At 47.0% G+C, this 20573-nt stretch overlaps 1 protein-coding gene and 1 long non-coding RNA gene across 2 annotated transcripts; one reads left to right on the top strand and one right to left on the bottom strand.

Annotated features, from left to right (window-relative positions):
• Positions 1–1972: 1972 nt before the first annotated feature.
• CILP (cartilage intermediate layer protein) lies at positions 1973–14174 on the top strand. The gene is made up of 8 exons (XM_049611792.1): positions 1973–2124; positions 4329–4421; positions 5084–5353; positions 6646–6825; positions 7221–7535; positions 8413–8521; positions 9211–9368; positions 11365–14174. The coding sequence occupies exons 1-8, from the start codon at positions 2064–2066 to the stop codon at positions 13716–13718; spliced, it is 3540 nt and encodes a 1179-aa protein (XP_049467749.1). The 5' UTR covers positions 1973–2063; the 3' UTR covers positions 13719–14174.
• On the bottom strand, positions 2654–11407 carry LOC125908905 (uncharacterized). The gene is made up of 3 exons (XR_007453469.1): positions 10212–11407; positions 3833–4001; positions 2654–3380 (listed from the first exon to the last, which is right to left on the bottom strand). It is a non-coding gene; the product is annotated as an uncharacterized LOC125908905 (long non-coding RNA).
• Positions 14175–20573: the final 6399 nt, after the last annotated feature.

The following is a 20573-nucleotide window of genomic DNA, read 5'->3' as shown; positions in this document are numbered from 1 at the left end:
CCAGCAAAGTTCTTTCTCTGCATGGGCGGGCCAGGGCCAGGGGAATGTGGGGATCAGCAAGCAAAGCTTGGGCAAAAGCACACCACCCCCTGAGCTATGAAATGCTGTCCAGATGTAGAATAGCCCTTGGCCCTTTCCCAGGGCTGCTCCCAGTGCCCACCTTACCTCCTCTTGCGTCTTTCTGCTCTGGCCTGTGGAGCCCCAAGCAGCTCCCCACCTGGCCCCTCCCCAGGCCCTGCAAGTGAAATCCCAGCCTCTGGGGAGCTCCTCCGGGGGATGTGGGGAGGGGATGGGGAGGCTGAGCTTCCCCATGCTCAGATCTGGTTTCTTTGCGCTTCCTCTGGCGCACTGCCACAGGCTGAGCCACCAGCTGTGCTATATAAGGCCTGGCGGCTAGACGCTGGAGAGAGGAAGACTCGAACCCCCCAGCTGAGGAGTTCTGCTCAGGCCCCGGTAAGCTCCACTCCCATTTTCCTCACGCTATGCTTGCACCCCACAGCTCCACTCAGCTCTTCCCACCCTCCCCTGACCACCCTGCATCTCCCCCAGGGAAGGTCCCCCCACTTCCCCCCACCCTGTTTCTGCCTTGAAGTTCTCTCTTTTCTCCCATTGGTCCAAAGTCGTCCCCCTCCTTCACCTGAGGTCGGGGGCTCTCAAATGGTCCCAGTCAGGGTCTGTTCCTCTGGGTGCCTGCTTTTTTCTTGTGGTCAGCCAGTCTGCTTTGTCCGAGAGTTCTGAGGAGTGTGGAATGAGGAGCCTAACTAACAGAGCATATGCTGAGGAAACTTCTGAGGGCTGCCAGATGGGAAATGATTTTTCCACAAGGTGCCTCAGCCACCTTGGCCTCCCAGACAGTGCTAGAACGGTCTTCGACTGAATGCAGGAGCATTCAGCTCCCTGCTCAGAGCCTAGGAGCCTGGGGTAAGACACACAGTGGGGATCTTGGGGACCCCATGCCTCTGTTCTCTTGGCTGAGAAACAGGTGGGAGAGGGGGTTAGCAGGCTTAGAGCTAGAGGATCCGCAATGTGGGACTGGTTTGTTCTTCTCTGGGACAGCCAAGTGCTTTTGGATCTTTTGTTCTGGAAAGCAGGAATCTCCCCTTTCCCACCACACCCTGGACTATGGTCATTAAAGGGAGCCACTTCTGAATCTCCAGGAACTGGTCAGATTCTGGGTTGGCCAGAACTCTGGGGAGAGATAAAAATGAGTTGGAAGGAGCCTGGGCCACACCCCGTGGATATTTGCCCTTATTGCAGTGCCTGCTTTCCTCTCCCCACTCCTAGAGCCCCTAACCCATCCTTAGCAGTTATTGGAGAGCCATGCTTCTCACAGTGTGTTCCCCTCTGCTCTCCTTCAGTGAGCTCCTGTCTGTGTAACTCCCAGCCAGGCCCCAACAAGCAGGCCAGAAATGTGTTTCAGCTGCAGCCTGTGCACATCTGGGAATGTGTTCATGGAGGTCGTGTGTCTGAAGCATCTGCACCCTCCAGCTTGCCTGTCCTGTGAGGGGTCACTGTAGTCAGGGCTGGGCTGCACAGTCTTAACATAGTTCCTTTGTGCAAGAGTGTGAGCCCCACCAAAGGGTAGCAAAACATGCCCCCAAGCCCAGGTCTTGGAAGTGATGAATGAGTCACCCAGAGGCTGCTGGGAGTAAGCCTGGGGCCCTCGTCATTGGCAAGGCACCTCCTCACCCCTGCTCTCTCTCGTGCCCCATCTTGATATGGGGTCCTGGCGCCTGGTCCCAGGATCTGAATTCAGGTCTGCCATATTTGAACTCAAATTCTGAGCCTCTGCACCTCTCAAGCTGCCCAGATTCACAACTTGGGCAGGTGTTACCTCCCACAAGACTATTCTGTCTACCCTTCCACCCTGGATAGGTCAAGAAATAGTTCTGTTCTAGCCGTAAGAGATGACACAGAAATGTGGAGCTTGATAAGCATTTTTTTTCTTTGCAGGTGACTGTATCTGAGAAACTTCCCAGGGGACTACGTTCCAAGGAGGACCTAACTTTGAAGCACTCTCACCCATCTCCTCACCCATATTCCCCACAGGGCCTGAGGGAAAGATGGTGGGGACCAAGGCCTGGGTGTTCTTCTTCCTGCTCCTGGAAGTTACCTCCGTGTTGGGTACGGGCTAAGTATCTGCTCTCTCCCAAGCCTCTACTTCCCATTGTGAAGTCATATTTGGTCTGGGACATAACTGTTTATCTGCCATAAGCCTCAGCAAGGGCCTTAAGACCTCAGGCTGGTTTATAGACTTATTAATAATTTATACACTGCTTGTTTCCCCCAAAGAATTTGAGATAGTTCCCAATATTAAAACTCACAGAACAGAATCTTTTAAATGAGGAGAGGGATTAGCTGTCACTCAAAGGGAGGGAAAAAGATAAAAGGATTATCACTACTGAGTGCTAAATTTAGCTCTGAGATTCCTGGCAGTCAAAGCAAAAGGGAATCATAAGGGATCACTGGGGCCTCAGAAGCAGGTTTGGGAGCTGGTCTGGTTTTAGTTTCATAAAAATTCTTCTGGCCTGAAGCTCAATTTCATTTAGACCCTGCAGCCAAATTTCACAGACACCAGAACCCCACCCTCTGGTGACACTGAGTTCTTTTTTTGATTTATTTATTTTATTACTGTTTATTTATTTATTTTTTTTTTAATTTTTTTTTTTAATGTTTATTTATTTTTGAGACAGAGAGAGACAGAGCATGAGCTGGGAAGGGGCAGAGAGAGAGGGAGACACAGAATGTGAAGCAGGCTCCAGGCTCCAAGCTGTCAGCACAGAGCCCGACGCGGGGCTCGAACTCACGAACTGTGAGATCATGACCTGAACTGAAGTCGGACGCTTAACCGACTGAGCCACCCAGGCGCCCCTATTACTGTTTATTTAGTTTTGAGAGAGAGAGGGAGAGACAGAGCGCAAGCAGGAGAGTGGCAGAGAGAGAATCCAAAGCAGGCTCCAGGCTCTGAGCTGTCATCACAGAGCCAACGCAGGGCTCAGACTCATGAACTGTGAGATCATGACCTGGGCCAAAGTCAGACGCTTAACCCACTAAGCCACCCAGGCACCCTGACACTGAGTTCTTGAAGGGGCAGGTAGAGGGAATTTGCCTGGTGCATCTAAGCATCAGGGCTCCCAGCACTGCCCTGTGTGTTCTCTCCCATCTCCCCTTCCTCTCCTGATTTCTAACCACATACTCAAGTAAGGCAAAAAATGCTCAAAGCCCCCTTGTAAAGCTGCATGCACTGCAGCCTTTGTGAGTACCCGTGTGGGAACAAAGGCTGTCTCCGCATCTTGCCGAAACTTGTGTGTACCTACCTCCCACCTTGCTCTTTCCACCCTGACGGCTTCTGTTTGTGAAGATGATTAACATTCAGTCATCTGAGGGGAAATCAGATTAGTTTGATTAAAAGTGCTCCTATCACCCCAATTAAGCAGCATAGAGAATTCTGATTTGGCTCCTCACATGAGAAGTTAATTGCCTTTTAAAGCTGGTGCTGCCTTCTGTTCTCCTCCTTCCCCTTCTGGAGACCCCAGATGGGGTGGAACTGGAAGTTGCTTATGGCCTGAAGACCCTCGACCCACCCTTAGGAGTTGCTAACACTAATTGGGCAAACACTATGCTAAGCATTTTCCTAAGTGGGTTTTATGAATGAGCTTATTTAATCTCCACAATCCTCTGAGGCAAGAACTATTATTATCTTCATTTTATGATGAGGGAACAGGGGTCAAATGAGTTAAGCATCTGGCTCAAGGTCAAGCAGGAAGTGGCAGAGCCTCTGGAGCTCACACTCTCAAGCTCTGTACAGTTCAGAGATGTTTACTTGTATTACCTCATGAAATTCTCATGCCAGCTGGACCATCACTCTCCGAGATGGGAACTAATATCTCCATTTTACAGATGAGGAAAATAAGGCTCCATTCTGCCAAAAAGGACAGGTCTAGATCGTAACATAGGAGTCCTGGCCCGCTGGCTGCTTAGCAGCATCCAATGATCCATTTCTAGAACAAGAGCAAAAAGACAGCCATCATTTGCTGAGCATACACTACGTGCCAGGTCTCTTTATATTCATTATCACCCCGAATATGCATCAGAACCCTATGATGTAGCAACTGTTAATGCAGCCCTGTGTTATGGGAAACACAACTAGAAGACTAAAGCTTTTGTGAGGTTGCATAGCCAGTTAGTGGCAGGGTGGAGATTTGAACCCATGTTCAGCATTCATGCTCCATCCACCACATCACTTGCTTCTCTGCATCTTGAGAGGCTGGTAGCAGGACCCTACTGGGCCCTTGTAACTAACAGTCCTGGCCTCTTCTTTCCCTCAGGGAGGCAGATGATGCTCACTCAGTCGGTAAGAAGAGTCCAGCCTGGGAAGAGGATCTCCAGCCTCTTTGCCAAGCCTGGTGACTCCCTGGAAAGTGAGTTGTGGCTGGAGCAGAGAGGGTCAAGAGAGGGGGTCTTTACTGAGCTTGCTGGGAAGATCTTTGAAGCCAGGGCACAATGTCATGGTTTCCATGGAAACCCACTTTTATAAGATGTTTGGCCTACATCTCTGTTCAGGCAGAGAGACCTAGTATATAGGAGAATAGCTTAGAATGTGAAGCTGCCTGACATATTCAGGAATGCTATAGAGCTTGCTGGGGCCAGAGCATAGGCTGGAGGGGAGACAGGGTGGGAGATGAGGATGGAGAGATAAGAGCTGGAGGGCCAGTTCACCAGCACCCTGAATGCCTGGCTAAGGGATTTAAGCCTGGGGAGTGGTGTGATCCAAGCCACCTGGAGAAAGCTCACCCTGACTGCAGTGTTGGGGAAGGGTGGGGATGAGTGGAGGGGGAACTTGGAGGTAGAGAGACCAGGTAGGGAGTTGCTAACATGGCATAGCCAGGCTGCTGAGAGTGTTAATGGAGTGGCAGGTGCAGAAGGTTAAAAGACTGGAGAGATAGATACAATAGGGCCTGAGACTTATCGGGGGTGGATGAGAGATATCATGAGTGATTTCCAGGAGTTAAGCAGGAAGTAGGATGGAGCTCACCTGGGCCTCTGGGGCCTGGTTCCTCTCTGACCTGCCTCTCTCTCTCAGGTCCTGGTGAGTGGACAACGTGGTTCAACATTGACCACCCAGGCGGGCAGGGTGACTATGAGCGGCTGGATGCCATTCGCTTCTACTATGGGGACCGTGTGTGTGCTCGGCCCCTGCGGCTAGAGGCTCGGACCACTGACTGGATGCCTGCAGGCAGCACTGGCCAGGTGGTCCATGGCAGTCCCCGTGAGGGCTTCTGGTGTCTCAACAGGGAGCAGAGGCCCGGCCAGAATTGCTCCAATTATACCGTGCGCTTCTTCTGCCCCCCAGGTGAGCCTGGACAGTCCCCCACCCACAACCTCCCAGCAGCCTCGGCACAGGGAGAGGCCACGATTGGCACGTGGCCATGGGAACTCTGGATATCACACACACGCACAGGCTTCAGCTCCCTCAGAATAACGCATTAGGGTCAAGAGAGCCATAATCTTCCCTAGAGTGTTCTGTGGTAATGGATATTTCCCATTCAGCCCACTTATTGAATGTGTGTGGCAAGGTGGTGAAGACCACAGGCTCTGGAGTTGGGTTTCATGGGTTAGAATCTTGGGTCTACCCTCTGAACTGTGTTCCTTAGGCAAATTTTCTGAAGCTCTCTGAGACTCAGGTTTTCCGCCAATAGAACAGGGGTAATATTAGTAATTATTAGTAAATCTTGATGTGGGATTTTATGAGGATTAAATAAGATAATGAATGTAGAGGGTTTAACCCAGGTGAACGTTCACTAAGTGTTAGCTTCTATTATAACTCCTATGTGCCAGACACTGGGCTGGTTATCTACTAGTGACAACTGACCTGTGAGGAATCTCCATTTTGGCAAGTTACCCCGGATTCAGAGAGGTTAGGTAGCTTCTCACGATTACACAGCTAATAGGTAGAGAGCTGGGATTTGAACCCATGTCTGTGTTTGCAGAGTCCAAGAGTTCATGCTCCACATCCTCCCTCTCCACACAGGATTATACAGAGCCATCTGCAACGCTGCCCACTTCTCAGATAGCCACCTTCCCTTCCTGGGACTCTGCCAGTGCACACAGCCTAACCCTGCAGGCCTAAGTGGGAGTGATGGTCATTCAGAGTGGGAGCCCAGGCTGGGCAAGGTCTCCTAGACAAGGTCTGAGGTCCCCATTCTTGCACACAGGCCTCAGAGCAGAAGTGAGGAGGGAACTTGATATCTGAGTCACTGAGGTCCCAGGCCCTGGCTTCCAGGGACTTCACAGGGAGTGCGTCCATAGGAACATATGGCTGTTTCCACACTGGTGGAGAGGGAAAATGGTGCTATCCCTGTACATCCTAGGACTGCATACTCAAGTCCCAGTGCTTGGCCAAAAAGTCCCTCTCAGAGCCATGCCTAGTCTATATGGTACCTTTGTGCAAATTAGAGACACCATTTCCTCAAGACTCTTGACTTCCATCTGTTGGAAAAGTCACTGCAGTAAATATAAATATCAATGACATGTATGATATAAGCAGAGACGCTGTCTCTCTGAGAAAAACAGTCTCAGGGTTAGATTTCCTGACAGAGTCCCCTTGGGAGGTAAGTCAGACCATCTGCTGATCCTGCTTTGCAGGGTCCCTGCGCAGAGACACAGAGCGCATCTGGAGCCCATGGTCTCCCTGGAGCAAGTGTTCTGCTGCTTGTGGTCACACTGGAGTCCAGACCCGAACACGCACCTGCCTGGCGGAGACAGTGTCATTGTGCACTGAGGCCTCTGAGGAGGGCCGGCTCTGCATGGACCAGGCCTGTACAGGTACTGCTCTAGCTCCTGGTACTAGAAAGACATGCCACTGAGGCTAAAGTAGTCTAGGAGGACAGGTCAGAGGGTCAGACTGAAACAGATTCATTCATTCACTGAAGTATTAAATGAGTATCTATATAATGTACTCTGTAGGGGGATGCAGGGGATAATGTGGGAGCACAGCACAGAGTCAATTATAGCTTAGGAAAACCAAGGATGGCTTCCTGGAGGAGGTGTCCTGGGCTAAGTCTTGAAGGATGAGTAGAAATTAGTCACTCAGGCTGATACGGAAAGGTAACAAAGACCTAAGGAGAAGGGGAAGCATATGTGAGTCCACAGGCTGATATGTGCCTGAAGGAGGGCCAGAGTCCATATAAGCCCTCCTGATGTGGCCCCTTCTTTTACAGCCTGTGATATGACCTGCCCCATGGGCCAGGTGAATGCTGACTGCGATGCCTGCATGTGCCAGGACTTCATGCTACACGGAACTGTCTCCCTACCTGGGGGTGCCCCAGCATCAGGGGCCACTGTCTACCTGCTGACCAAGACACCTAAGCCACTGACCAAGACAGACAGCAGTGGGAGGTTCCGAGTCCCTGGCGTGTGCCCTGATGGCAAAAGCATTCTGAAGATCACAAAGGCCAAGTTTGCCCCCATCATGCTCACGATGCCCAAGACCAGCCTAAAGGCAGCCACTGTCAATGCAGAGTTCATGAGGGCAGGTACTGTTCTCCAGGGAAGGGCTGGACGGGAAGACTGGACTTTTTTTTTTTTTTTTAACATTTATTTATTTTTGAGAGACAGCATGAGTGGGGGAGGGGCAGAGAGGGAGACACAGAATCTGAAGCAGGCTCCAGGCTCTGAGCTGTCAGCACAGAGCCTGATGTGAGACTTGAACTCACAAAACGTGAGATCATGACCTGAGCCGAAGTCGGATGCTTAACCGACTGAGCCACCCAGGCACCCTGGACTTTTAAATAAAGAGATCGTAGTGCTAAGATCTGGCTTCCCAGCTTACAGAGTAAAATTCCAAATCCTTACCATGACCCACAAGGCTCTACATCATCTGGCTCCCCCACTACTTCTCTGCTTTTCTTCCATTATTCTCCCTTCCACCCCCACTGAGTTATTCTACTCCAGCCCTGCCTCAGGGCCTTTGCTCTTGCTATATACTCTGCTTGGAGAATTGTTCCCACAGATGTTGACATGGCTTGCTCCCTCAAATGTATGAGTTCTTCCCTGGCCACATTATCTAAAGATGGCCAGAAAATTCTGCTGGAGGCAGCAGAATGGGAGTATTGCACTATTCAAAACAGCCAGCTCTGTCCCAACAGAAGTGCTTGGGAAGCTTGGTTCACACAAGGTCCCCTTGATTCTTTACTGCCCCACCCAAATGCTGCTTGAAAGGCCACAGAAGCTGGTCCTCGGCCAAGGGGGTGGACTCCATTCTGGACCAGTTCCCTTAGAGAGGAGCTAGGGGTGGGAGTAGGGATAAAGTCATACAATTTTAACACATGACAAAGAACTTGAGGGGCGAGGCTCTAGACAGTCAGCCACAAAGAAAAAAACCAAATCACCATTTCTTGTCTTCTTTCCCAGAGACTCCATACATCGTGATGAACCCCGAGACAAAGGCACGGAGAGCTGGGCAGAGCGTGTCCTTGTGCTGTAAGGCCACAGGGAAGCCCAGTCCAGACAAGTATTTCTGGTGAGTGGTCTGCCAGCTACCTTACCCAAGTTTTTTCTTGGAAACCAGATCTTTCTTGCATTGGGTCTGGTCTTATTAATTGTAATAATAATGAATAGAATAGAGTTATTAGTAAGACCCTGGCACAGAGCCCATAAATCGGCATTTGCAAGTGGGAGCCAGCAAGGTTGAGGCCTCCCAGACAACCAGGAAGCCCTGTCATTACTCTCTTGAAGCTGGGATCCCCACAGAGCAGCTCTAGACTCAGGGTTCTGACTTGCATATCCTTGGGACACAGAACAAAGTTCCCCAGCCTTGCTTCCCTTGACCAAAGCACACAAGGTCAGAGTCCCCAGTGGCTGTGAGTCCCTTATACCCTTCACAGATATTTTACAGCCATTATCTTGTCTGATGCTCCCAACAGTTGTGTGAAGTCAGCTAGGGATCACCATCCCCATTTTACAGACCAAGAGGTTGAAGCTCTGAGAGATGAGATGAATTGTCCAAGGATCCACAGCCAGTTAGTAGTGAGGCTGGGACTCAGAATCAAGTCTCTTGGCTCCCAGGTCAGTCAGTACTCTTGGATGAGCTGAGTCATCTACAGAGCCCCATCCATCATCTGTCTCCCTGACTGCTTGCTCCTGGCACTCTCCCCAGGGATACATGCCCTCCCACTGTCCCCTCAGGCTTCCCCTCTCCATTCCTTGCAGGTACCACAATGACACGCTGCTGGACCCATCCCTCTACAAGCATGAGAGCAAGCTGGTGCTGAGGAACCTGCGGCAAGACCAGTCTGGCGAGTACTTTTGCAAGGCCCAGAGTGATGCTGGGGCTATGAAGTCCCAGGTTGCCCAGCTGATTGTCATAGGTAAGCCTGTCAGCATCCCCGAGTCTGGCACGGGGCGGGGGAGCATCCCAGTGGGCATATCTGGGCAGTAATAGCCTGGGCTTTTCTGCGTTGAGCACAGTGCTCTGCCCTCAAGGACATAAAGATGTCACAGGCCTGAATCCTACCTTCATAGAACTGCCAGTTCAGGAAGGGTGAAGAAATACAAATAAGACACAAATAAGTAAAGATAGAAAAATGCCCTGAAACAGGAGATAAAAGGCCATGGATTCTAGAGATGAGACACAGAGATCTTCCAGTGTGAGTGATCATGGGTGACTGCTTGAGGGGGCAGCTTTACGTGAGCTAAGGTTTACAGGAAAGGGTGACCTGACTAGAGCCAGTTTTAAGAAGTGATCTTGAGGGGGAGAGACTCCAGGCCAAGACCAATCGAGAACCTGTACTTGCAAAGTGGAAGCAGGGTGGGGGGGAAGATATCTTAATAATTAGCCTAAACAAGACCAAACAAAAGGCAGAAAGAGAAAGTTATTGGAAGGACTCTGCAATATTTCACAGACTCCAAGAAGGTTGAGCAACAGACCTCAGACAGACAGGACACAGGGCATTTGGACCTCTGCAGAGGAAGTGTGGAGCCCCCTCTGCAGTGGTTCCCGATCCATAATATCAATGCTCCCACTTATTACAATTAACTTTAACACTGCTTTACCATTCTGAAGTTAAATTGATAATAACTATACCTAATTTCCAAATATATATGTACATGGCCCTAACTATAACATAAGGGTGAAATAAAATAACTTTAATAGAAAAAAGTATGTATTTCATTGTGTAAATGTTTTGGCATAAGGACATGAGAAGGCTTACCAAGTGGTCAGACACTTGCACTTCAATCCAGTCACCATGAATGTGACAGCTACAAATCCTGACGGATCCAGAGGTATCATTTTGGTGCTTCACATTCCTTGGCTAATGTCGCTGCAGGTACATGGCTTTTCTGAACCAAGGAAAAGTTCTTGGTATTGTTCCAAGCTAAACAAGGTATATAATCTTAGCTTGATTTATATGGCAGTTACAGTTTTTAAAAATTCAACATATAGTTAAAGCCACATACAAAATTGTAGGCTCTGATCATTTTAAACAGGCTTTCTACCTACATGAATGTCTGCTGGGATATGTGAACCTCATGCAGGATGCAGAAAAATTCTTTTTTTTTTTTTAAATGTTTTTATTTATTTTTGAGAGAAAAAGAGAAAGAGTGAGAACGAGCGGGGGAGGGGCAGAGAGAGAGGTAGACACAGAAATCTGAAGCAGTTCCAGGCTCTGAGCTGTCAGCACAGAGTCCAACACAGGGCTCGAACTCATGAACCGGGAGATCATGACTTGAGCTGAAGTCAGAGGCTTAACCAACTGAGCCACCCAGGTGCCAGAAAAATTCTTAATGCAGAACAGTGCCAAGCATTACAGGACACAGAGCAACAATGCTCCCCACCCCTGACTAAATGCCAGTAGCACTCCCAATTTTAGTCGTAACTCAAAACAATCCACAAATTTTCAAGACCCCTTATTGAGAACCATGACTCTGATGGTCTCAGCAACCAGCTCTGTTTCCCCATGTATAAAATGGGATTATAATAGCGATTCCAGAGTGGTTGGGTTGCTCAGTCTGTTAAGCGTCCAACTTCAGCTCAGGTCATGATCTCGTGGTCCCTGAATTTTAGCCCTTCATCAGGCTCTGTGCTGACAGCTCAGAGCCTGGAGCCTGCTTTGGATTCCGTGTCTCCCTCTCTGCCCCTCCCCTGCTCACGCTCTGTCTTTCTCTCTCTCTCAAAAATAAACATTGAAAAAAATAATAGCTATTCCATCTCCCTCAGAAAAATTCAGGAGAATCGGGAGCATGGATATGCAAGCCAAACCATATGGTTTGAAAACCATAAGGCACTGCAGAGAGGTGAGGTAAGGATACCCTTTGTGTAGGACGTGAACTTACTTTTAATATTCATACCATTTCCCTCCACAGCCCCTTATGAGACTCCTTGCAACCCCACTCCTGAGAGCTACCTTATCCGGCTGCCCCATGATTGCTTCCAGAATGCCACAAACTCCTTCTATTATGACGTGGGCCATTGTCCTATCAAGACCTGTGCAGGGCAGCAGGATAATGGGATCAGGTGCCGGGATGCTGTGGAGAACTGCTGTGGCATCTCCAAAACACAGGAGAGGGAGATCCAGTGCAGTGGGTACACACTGCCCACCAAGGTGGCCACGGAGTGCAGCTGCCAGCGGTGTACAGAGACTCGGAGTATCGTGCGTGGCCGTGTCAGTGCTGCTGACAATGGGGAACCCATGCGCTTTGGCCATGTGTACATGGGGAGCAACCGTGTGAGCATGACTGGCTACAAGGGCACTTTTACCCTCCATGTCCCCCAGGACACTGAGAGGCTGGTGCTCACATTTGTGGACAGGTTCCAGAAATTTGTCAACACCACTAAAGTGCTGCCCTTCAACAAGAAGGGGAGTACGGTATTCCATGAGATCAAGGTGCTTCGGAAGAAAGAGCCCATCATCTTGGAGGCCATGGACACCAACATTATCCCCCTGGGGGAGATGGCTGGTGAAGACCCTGTGGGAGAGTTGGAGATCCCATCCAAGAGTTTCTACAGGCAGAACGGGGAGCCCTACACAGGGAAAGTAAAGGCCAGTGTGACCTTCCTGGATCCCCGGAATATTTCCACAGCCACAACTGCCCAGAGTGATCTGAACTTCATCAATGATGAAGGAGACACCTTCCCCCTTCGGACATATGGTATGTTCTCTGTGGACTTCACAGATGAGGCCACCTCAGAGTCACTTAATGTTGGCAAGGTGAAGGTCCACCTTGACTCAACCCAGATCAAGATGCCAGAGCACGTGCCCACAATGAAACTCTGGTCGCTCAATCCAGATACAGGGTTGTGGGAGGAGGAAGGTGACTTCAAATTTGAAAGCCAAAAGCGGAGCAAAAGGGAAGAGAGAACCTTCCTGGTGGGAAACATGGAGATCCGTGAAAGGAGACTCTTTAATCTGGATGTCCCAGAAAGCAGGAGGTGCTTTATCAAGGTTAGGGCCTACCGGAGTGAGCGGTTCTTGCCCAGTGAGCAGATCCAGGGGGTTGTGGTCTCTGTGATCAACCTGGAGCCCAGGGCTGGCTTCTCATCCAACCCCAGGGCCTGGGGCCGCTTTGACAGTGTCATCACAGGCCCCAACGGGGCCTGTGTGCCTGCCTTCTGTGATGACCAGTCCCCTGATGCCTATTCCGCCTATGTCTTGGCAAGCCTGGCTGGGGAAGAACTGGAAGCAGTGCAGTCTTCTCCTAAATTCAACCCCAATGCTATTGGTGTCCCTCAGCCCTATCTCAATAAGCTCAAGTACCGTCGGACAGACCATGAGGACCCACGGGTTAAGAAGACAGCTTTTCAGATCAGCATGGCCAAGCCAAGGCCCAACTCAGCTGAGGAGAGCAATGGGCCCATCTATGCTTTTGAGAACCTCCAGGCATGTGAGGAGGCACCACCCAGTGCACCCCACTTCCGGTTCTATCAGATTGAGGGGGATCGGTATGACTACAACACTGTCCCCTTCAACGAGGATGACCCTATGAGCTGGACTGAAGACTACCTGGCATGGTGGCCCAAGCCAATGGAGTTCAGGGCCTGCTACATCAAGGTGAAGATTGTGGGGCCAGTGGAAGTGAATGTGCGCTCCCGCAACATGGGGGGCACTCACCGGCAGACAGTGGGAAAGTTGTACGGAATCCGGGATGTGAAGAGCACACGGGACAGGGACCAACCCAATGTCTCATCTGCCTGTTTAGAGTTCAAGTGCAGTGGCATGCTCTATGACCAGGACCGTGTGGACCGTACACTGGTGAAGGTCATCCCTCAGGGCAGTTGCCATCGAGCCAGCGTAAACTCCATGCTTCATGAGTACCTGGTCAACCACCTACCACTAGCAGTCAACAATGACACCAGTGAATACACCATGCTGGCACCCCTAGATCCACTGGGCCACAACTATGGCATCTATACCGTCACTGATCAGGACCCTCGCACTGCCAAGGAGATTGCACTTGGCCGGTGCTTTGATGGCACATCCGATGGCTCCTCCAGAGTCATGAAGAGCAATGTGGGAGTGGCCCTCACTTTTAACTGTGCAGAGAGGCAGGTGGGCCGCCAGAGTGCCTTCCAGTACCTCCAAAGCACCCCCGTCCGCACCCCTGCCGCAAACACTGTCAGAGGAAGAGTGCCCTCAAGGAGACAGCAGCGGGCAAGTAGGGGTAGCCAGAGCTGGCGTGAAGGGGCCACCTCTCTGAGGTTTCTTGGGGTTGCTCAGTAGCCTTTGAGCAACTAAGTCTTGTGGTACTTCTCTTCCCCCACCCCATGCAACAGCCATTGTGAGACTGATGCATAAACTGTCACTTGGTTAATTTAAGCACATCTGTTCTGGTGCAGTTTGCTTGTTTTGGTTTCTTCATGCCTTTATTTACTGTCTTTATTCCATGATACTGATTTGCACAGAGCCCCAAAAATGGCAAAATAAAGTCCTTTTGTCCTGTTCTTTAAAAGAAACACAAGAAAATGACCAGTGGTAAAGTCTGTGGCCATCAATGAAAATGTACTTCCTTTTCTTTTTGTGGGGTTTTGCTCACTTCTACAATAATGATAATCTGATGTTAAAGATCAACTAACTAATATAAGGCATGTTTCTTGGCCTTGGTCTATAGGATGTAAGCAAGGTCTCCATCACAGTTCATGCATATAAACGGTGGTGAAATAAAGGAATAAACTACAATATTGTTACTTGAATTTGGAACTCTGCATTTCCCTTTACATCTACTTTTGTTCTTGCTAGAAGCTCAGTGTACCCTAGAGCAACTGTCAATAAATGCACATTTTGTACTTGTTTTTCAGGCCCCTGTCCTGTCTCTTAACTATTAAAGTGAGCCAGCTGCTCAGAGGGACAGAGGAGACTCTGGAAAGTGGTCACAAGGTGGCATGAGGCACAGCTCACCCCCCACCCCCACCTCCTGTTACAGGGTTGAGTAACTAGGCATACGCTCCAGCGGTCAAGTTTGTTCTCATGGATCATATTTTCCACTTGCAGAGAAGAACAAAGATTCCTGGAGTTGTGAGTATGTTCTGGGCTCCTGAGCAAAGCTAAAAACATGTCCCATTTTTTTTTCTTTCTTTCTTTCCAATACTGGGGAGCTTATACAATGGCTTGGTCCAGGGTCTGGCAAGCTGGCCGAGTGCTCCTTCAGCAACCCCCCATAGCCTGCTGCCTTCTCCAGCTGTGCTGGCTGATCTCACTCAGAGATGATGGGCTTTTTTTTTTTTTTTTTTTAATTCCAAGCTCTTCTAAAGACGCCCACCTTTTCCAGATACCACATCTCTGTTGTGTGTAATAGCTCTGCCCCTTGAGTAAAACAACTAGTCCAAATGGACAGGGCTTTGTTATTGGAAAAAGTATTTGGTTTAAAATAGTAAACCAGAGGCCAGTGGGTGGCACCAGAGTAATCTTGGAGGCATCTAGAGTCAGGGCGGTGGAACATGGGATTGGGTAAGATGTAGACTGCCCCTCTCCCAACCCCTCCAGAATCTGTCCAGAGGACAGAAAAGAGGCCCTGGAGCCTGGGGGAAGAGAGGGCATCATTTATAATCAAGATAAAAAGCTTTCTTTGATTTCCTGGAGTTGCAGCTCCTCTTGGCCACCTCTGGCCTGGACTGGACGTTTATACTCTTGGAAGAGTATCTGCCCAGCTCCCAAGGGTTTGCTTCATAATCAATTAGAAATTTCTCTGGCTGAAGACCCCATTCTCATGAACTCCAAGAAAATGAGTGAATGCAGGGCTGGGGCCTAGTGGCCTTGTGATTATTCCTTGACCTGCTTCCAGACTACACTTCCCAGGGAGCAGCCATCATTGACTATTTGGGAAGCTTGACTGTCCTTGCTGAGGGGTCACTCTTTAGCTAACTGCAGAACAGATGCCTCCCTGCTTCAGGAGTGAGTGCATGGTGCTTCAACCTGACAACCCAGTTCCCTTCAAACTCACAAAGAGGAGGTGCTAGGAAAAGTGAGCTGATTGGGCTCTCACCCCATGCCCTTCCTTTTCTGTTTTCCACTGAGGTGCTGAATAAATGGACTTCAACAGGTGGTAAGTGGTACCTGATGTTTTTCTTCACTCACCAAATATTTATTGAGTGCCTACTGTATGCCAAACCATGTGTGCAAGCAGAGAGGCTTTCATGTGTATATAAAATATGCTACACATGGTGGCACCAGACTTGGAGGTCTTGTGGTCAGACTTGGTGGTCAGAGGAGGTTTCTTGGAGAAGGTGACATCTAATTTGAATGATAGCTAGGAGCTGGTTTGCTGAAGATATGGCTGTCAGGCTCAATGGCACAAGCAGAAACAGCTTATGAAAAACAGGGGTAGAGGCTGAGAAGGGATGGCAGATAACTCTCTTTCAGACAAGGAAACACTATCAAGTTGAACTCATGTTACCTAATTTCTAAGCATCTTGCTTCTAAAGACAGATGTGCTCCCTGCTAGCAGTGTGACTTTGGTTTCCCCAAGATTTGCCTCATCTATAAATGAAAGAGTTGGTTGTATACTTAAAATATGATGTTATATGTCAACTATATCTCAAAAATGAAGGAAGGAAGGAAGGAAGGAAGGAAGGAAGGAAGGAAGGAAGGAAGGAATTTTTTAATGAAGGAGTTGATCTAGATTAGAAACTAAACCATCTCTAAAGTCTTTTCCATGATTTTCAGTGAGACTAAGAGAACAGTTTCTTGGATGCCTCTGCTTCATCAAACTGCTGATGATTCATTGGGTGTTTCCTTCCCCTGTGGAGACTCTACACACTGGGTGGACAGAACATTCGTTTTAGAAAAGCCCTGGGGTTTCAGTCTCAGCCTGCTGTACACAGGCTGATCAGCCAGTTACCAAGAATGAACTGTATAAGGATGCATACCAGATGGCAGGGATAAAGGGCATAATCAGATAGGCTGCTTTTGTTTCCAAGCATGGACATTTTCCAGGCAGAGTGCTCTCTAGAGTTTAGACAGCTTTAGCAGCTGAGGTGATAGAGGAAAATATCACCAAGATGTCAGGACAAGAACGGTTTGGAAAGATTGAGAGGACTTAAGCCAATTTGGAGGAGGAACAGGGAAGGTGGGAGTTTCAGGCAAAGGGACAGCTAGAGCTGAGGAGCAGAGGTGGGACTGCACGCTGAAGGCTTTTGTTACAAGTAACAGGGGGTGCCATGTTAGCAGACATCAGGAAGGATGGAATCGGGCACTGCAAAGCCATCAGAATCCAGGTCATCACTCTCTCTGGCTTTGATTCTCTTTTATTCTCTCTCAGTGGTTTTTGCTCTCTCTCAATCTCTAACTCAGTCTTGTTGTACATGCTTTTTGTCTCAGATTTTCTTTGTTTCTAGCTGTCTTAGCTTTCCAGGTCCCTCTGGCCAGTCTATTTCTCAGCCTTTCCCTGTCATAGTGTGGTCTCTACTCTGCAGGATCCCTTAGTTTCTCTTTGCAGATCAGGTTTCTCTGCTCCCCAGGGTTCATAGGAGAGGTGGTCATCTCCTCAAGTCAAAGAAGAGCTCTACTCTAAGCCCAGATTCCTTGAAGAGAGCAACTGATTGGCCCAGTTTGAATCAGCACTCCATCTCTGGTCCAATCAACGTGGCCATAGTGGGGGGTGGGGGCATTAAAGGGCAGTCCTATTATACAGTGATGGTTGCTGGGGGAGGTGGCAGAAATTCAAGAAAAGGAATCCTGATGAGTTGTGGAGACACCCCAAAAGGTAAATACTTCAGCGGGATAGTGAGCAGATAGTGGGTTTACTGGGAGCTTAGGGTTTTTCATTTCCAAACATCAGGGGATTTTAAATACATTGAATAAGATCTGTGTGGTACCTGTTTTTTGAAATCTGTAGAATCTTTTTTTGTGACCTAGTACTTGGTCAGTTTTGGTAGTTTCTTTGTGCACCTGGGAGAAAACAAAGTGTATTCTCTAATCATTGGGTGCCGGGCTCTACATAGAACCATTAACTCAAACTTGTTAATTGTTCAGTTCAGTAAATAAGGCATGTGTTGAAATCTTCCACTAGATGGTGCATGTAATTTGTCCTTGTGATTAAATTTCAGCTTTATATATTTTGAAGCTCTTTTAATGGATGCATATTAAGTATTGAATCTTCGTGCTTTCTTGCAAGTTGAATTTTTATCATTATGTAGTTACGTTCTTTGTTCCTATCATGGTTTTTGTCTTAAAGCCTGTTTTGTCTAATAATATAGCGCCCAACTTTCTTTGGATTAGTAGTTGCTCATATCTTTTACTTTTAACCTTCTGTATCCTTTTATTTATTTTTATTTTTTAATGCTTATTTATTTTTGAGAGAGACAGACAGGTGCAAGCAGGGAGGGGCAGACAGAGAGGGAGACACAGAATCTGAAGTAGGCTCCAGGCTCTGAGCTGTCAGTACAGAGTCAGACACCAGGCTCGAACTCAAGAGCTGCAAGATCATGACCTGAGCTGAACTGACTGAGCCACCCAGGCACCCCTCTGTATCCTTTAAAAGATGTGTTTCTTGTAAGCAGCATTATAGCTGGATTTTAGTTTGTTTTAGTAAATCTAAAAATCTGTATATAACTGGTGAGTTTATTAAATACATATGGTGATTATAGTTATGTTTAGATATGATTTTACCATCTTACTTGATGGTTTCTTTCTAAATCACTTTTTCTCTTATTGTTAGCTTTTGGATTGAGTAATATTTTTCTTATTCTATTTCTTTCCCTTATACTAATTTGTAAGTTTTACACTTTTGTTATTCTTTTAGTGCTTTCTCTTGAATTTTTATTATATATGGTGATTGTAACAAAGTCAAAGTTAGTTGTATCTTCAGCCCTTAAACTATTTTAGTATTTTTGCTGCTCAAAATAAGCATTTATTATTTTGTACAATGTTTGTTTAGATTTATTTAACTGTTTATCACCTCAGACCTTGTTTTAAGGCCATTTTTCTTCTTCCTGAAGAATACCTTTTAGAAATAATTTTAGGGAAGGCCTATTGTTGGTAGAACAATAAGGTTTTTAAAATTAAAATATAATCCACATACAATAAAATTCACAGTTCAATGGATTTTAGTGTATTCACAAAGTTGTTTTGTTTTAATGTTTGAGAGAGCACGCATGAGTGGGGGAGAGGCACAGAGAGAGGAAGAGAGAATCCCAAGCAAGTTCCATGCTATCAGTCTAGAGCCCAGCGTGAGGCTCAGTCACACATTACCTGAGCCAAAACCAAGAGTTGGACACTCAACAGAGTCACCCAGGTGCCCCTACTGTATTTACAAAGTTGTAAAACCACCATCACTTTCTAATTCCAGAACATTTTTATCCCAGAAAGAAACCCCATACCTATTAGCAATCACTCCCTATCCCTCCTCCACTGAGCACCTGGCAAACCACGTTGTCTTTGTGAATTAGCCTATTCTGGACATTTCATATAAATGCAACCATACAGTACGTGGTCTTTTATGTCTGGCTTCTTTCACTTAGCATAATGTTTTCAAGTGTCATCCATGTCCCAGCATGTATTGATATTTTGTTACTTTTTATGGTGGAATAGTATTCCATTGTATGGACGTACCACATTTATCTATCAGTTGATGAGTGTGTCTACTTTTTGCCTATTTTAAATAATGTTGGCATGAACACTCATATACAAATTTTTGTGTGAAAATATCTTTTCAGTTCTCACAGGTATATACCCAGGAGGGGAATTGTTAGGTCATGTAGTAACTCTATGTTTAACTTTTGTCAAATTATTTTCCATGGCAGCTGCCTCATTTTATAGTCTGACCAGCAAGGGTATTCTCATTTCTCCATATCCCTGCTAGTGTTTGGTATTTTCTGTTCTTTTAATTGTTTTAATTTTTTAATTCTTATTTATTTCTGAGAGAGATAGAGTGTGAGTGGGGGAGGGGGAGAGAGAGAAGGAGACACAGAATCTGAAGCAGGCTCCAGACTCCAAGCTGACAGCATAGAGCCCAATGTGGGGCTCAAACCCACGAACTGCAAGATCATGACCTGAGGCAAGTTGGATGCTCAACCAACTGAGCCACCCAGGTGCCCCTTTTTCTACTTTTTTAAGTGATAGCTATCTAGTGAGTATGAAATATCTCATTATGATTTTGATTTGTTATTTCCCTAATGGCTAGTGATGTTGAGAATCTTTTCATATACTTACTGGTCATTTCTATATCTTTGAAGAAATGTCTGTTTAAATCCTTTGCCTATTTTCTTAATCTGTTTGGGTTGCTATAACAAAAATACCAAAGACTGGGTGGCTTATAAGTAAGTAACAGAGATGTATTTCTTATTGTTCTGGCAGCTGTGAAGTTCAAAATTAAGGTGCCAACAGATTTGGTATCTGGTCAGAGTCTGCTTCCTGGTTCACAAATGTGTGGTGCTAGGGACAAATTTATATAAGGGTCCTAATTCCATTAATGAGGTCCCTACCCTCATGTCCTAATCACCTCCCAAAGACCCTATCTCTTACTGTCATCATATTGGGGATTAGGTTTCAACATACGAATTTTGGGGGCACACATTCAGTCTATAGCACCTATTTTTAAAATTAGGTTATCTTTTTATTGTTGAGTACTAAATACCAGACCCTTATCAATACTTGATTTGCAAATATTTTTTCCCATTCTGTGGCTTGTTCAATTTCTTAACAGGGTCCTTTGAAGCACAGAAGTTTTTAATTTTGTTGAAGTCTTATTTACTTATTTTTGGTTACTTATGCTTTTGGTGTCATATCTAAGAAATTGTGGCCTAATCCAAGGTCATGAAGTTACATCTATATTTTCTTCTAAAAGTTTTATAGTTTTAGTATTTACATTTAGGTCTTTGAATCATTTTGAGTTAATTTATGAATAGATATTTAGATATAGATCTAGACAGAGATGATATATAGATCCGACTTCATTTGTATATAGATATCCAGTTGACCCAGCACCATTTGGTGAAAAGATTCTTCTTTCCCACTGAATGGGTTTGGCACTCTTGTTGAAAATAAATTAACTGTAAGTGTAAGAGTTTATTTCTAGACCCTTAATTCTATTCTATTGCTGTGTATATCTACTCTTATGACAGTACAAATCTGTCTTGGTTA

This window comes from Panthera uncia, assembly GCF_023721935.1.
Source record: "Panthera uncia isolate 11264 chromosome B3 unlocalized genomic scaffold, Puncia_PCG_1.0 HiC_scaffold_1, whole genome shotgun sequence".
In the NCBI taxonomy this organism is placed as follows: Eukaryota; Metazoa; Chordata; class Mammalia; order Carnivora; family Felidae; genus Panthera; species Panthera uncia.
Note: the sequence above shows the minus strand (reverse complement) of the source record. Positions and strands in the feature narration are given on the sequence as shown.

Excerpts from the sequence above, each read along its gene's own strand:
- CILP (XM_049611792.1), top strand. The coding sequence starts at position 2,064 with ATGGTGGGGACCAAGGCCTGGGTGTTCTTCTTCCTGCTCCTGGAAGTT. Across the intron at positions 5,354-6,645 it reads GCGCTTCTTCTGCCCCCCAG|GGTCCCTGCGCAGAGACACA; the intron begins GTGAGCCTGGAC and ends CCTGCTTTGCAG. Across the intron at positions 8,522-9,210 it reads AGTCCAGACAAGTATTTCTG|GTACCACAATGACACGCTGC; the intron begins GTGAGTGGTCTG and ends CATTCCTTGCAG.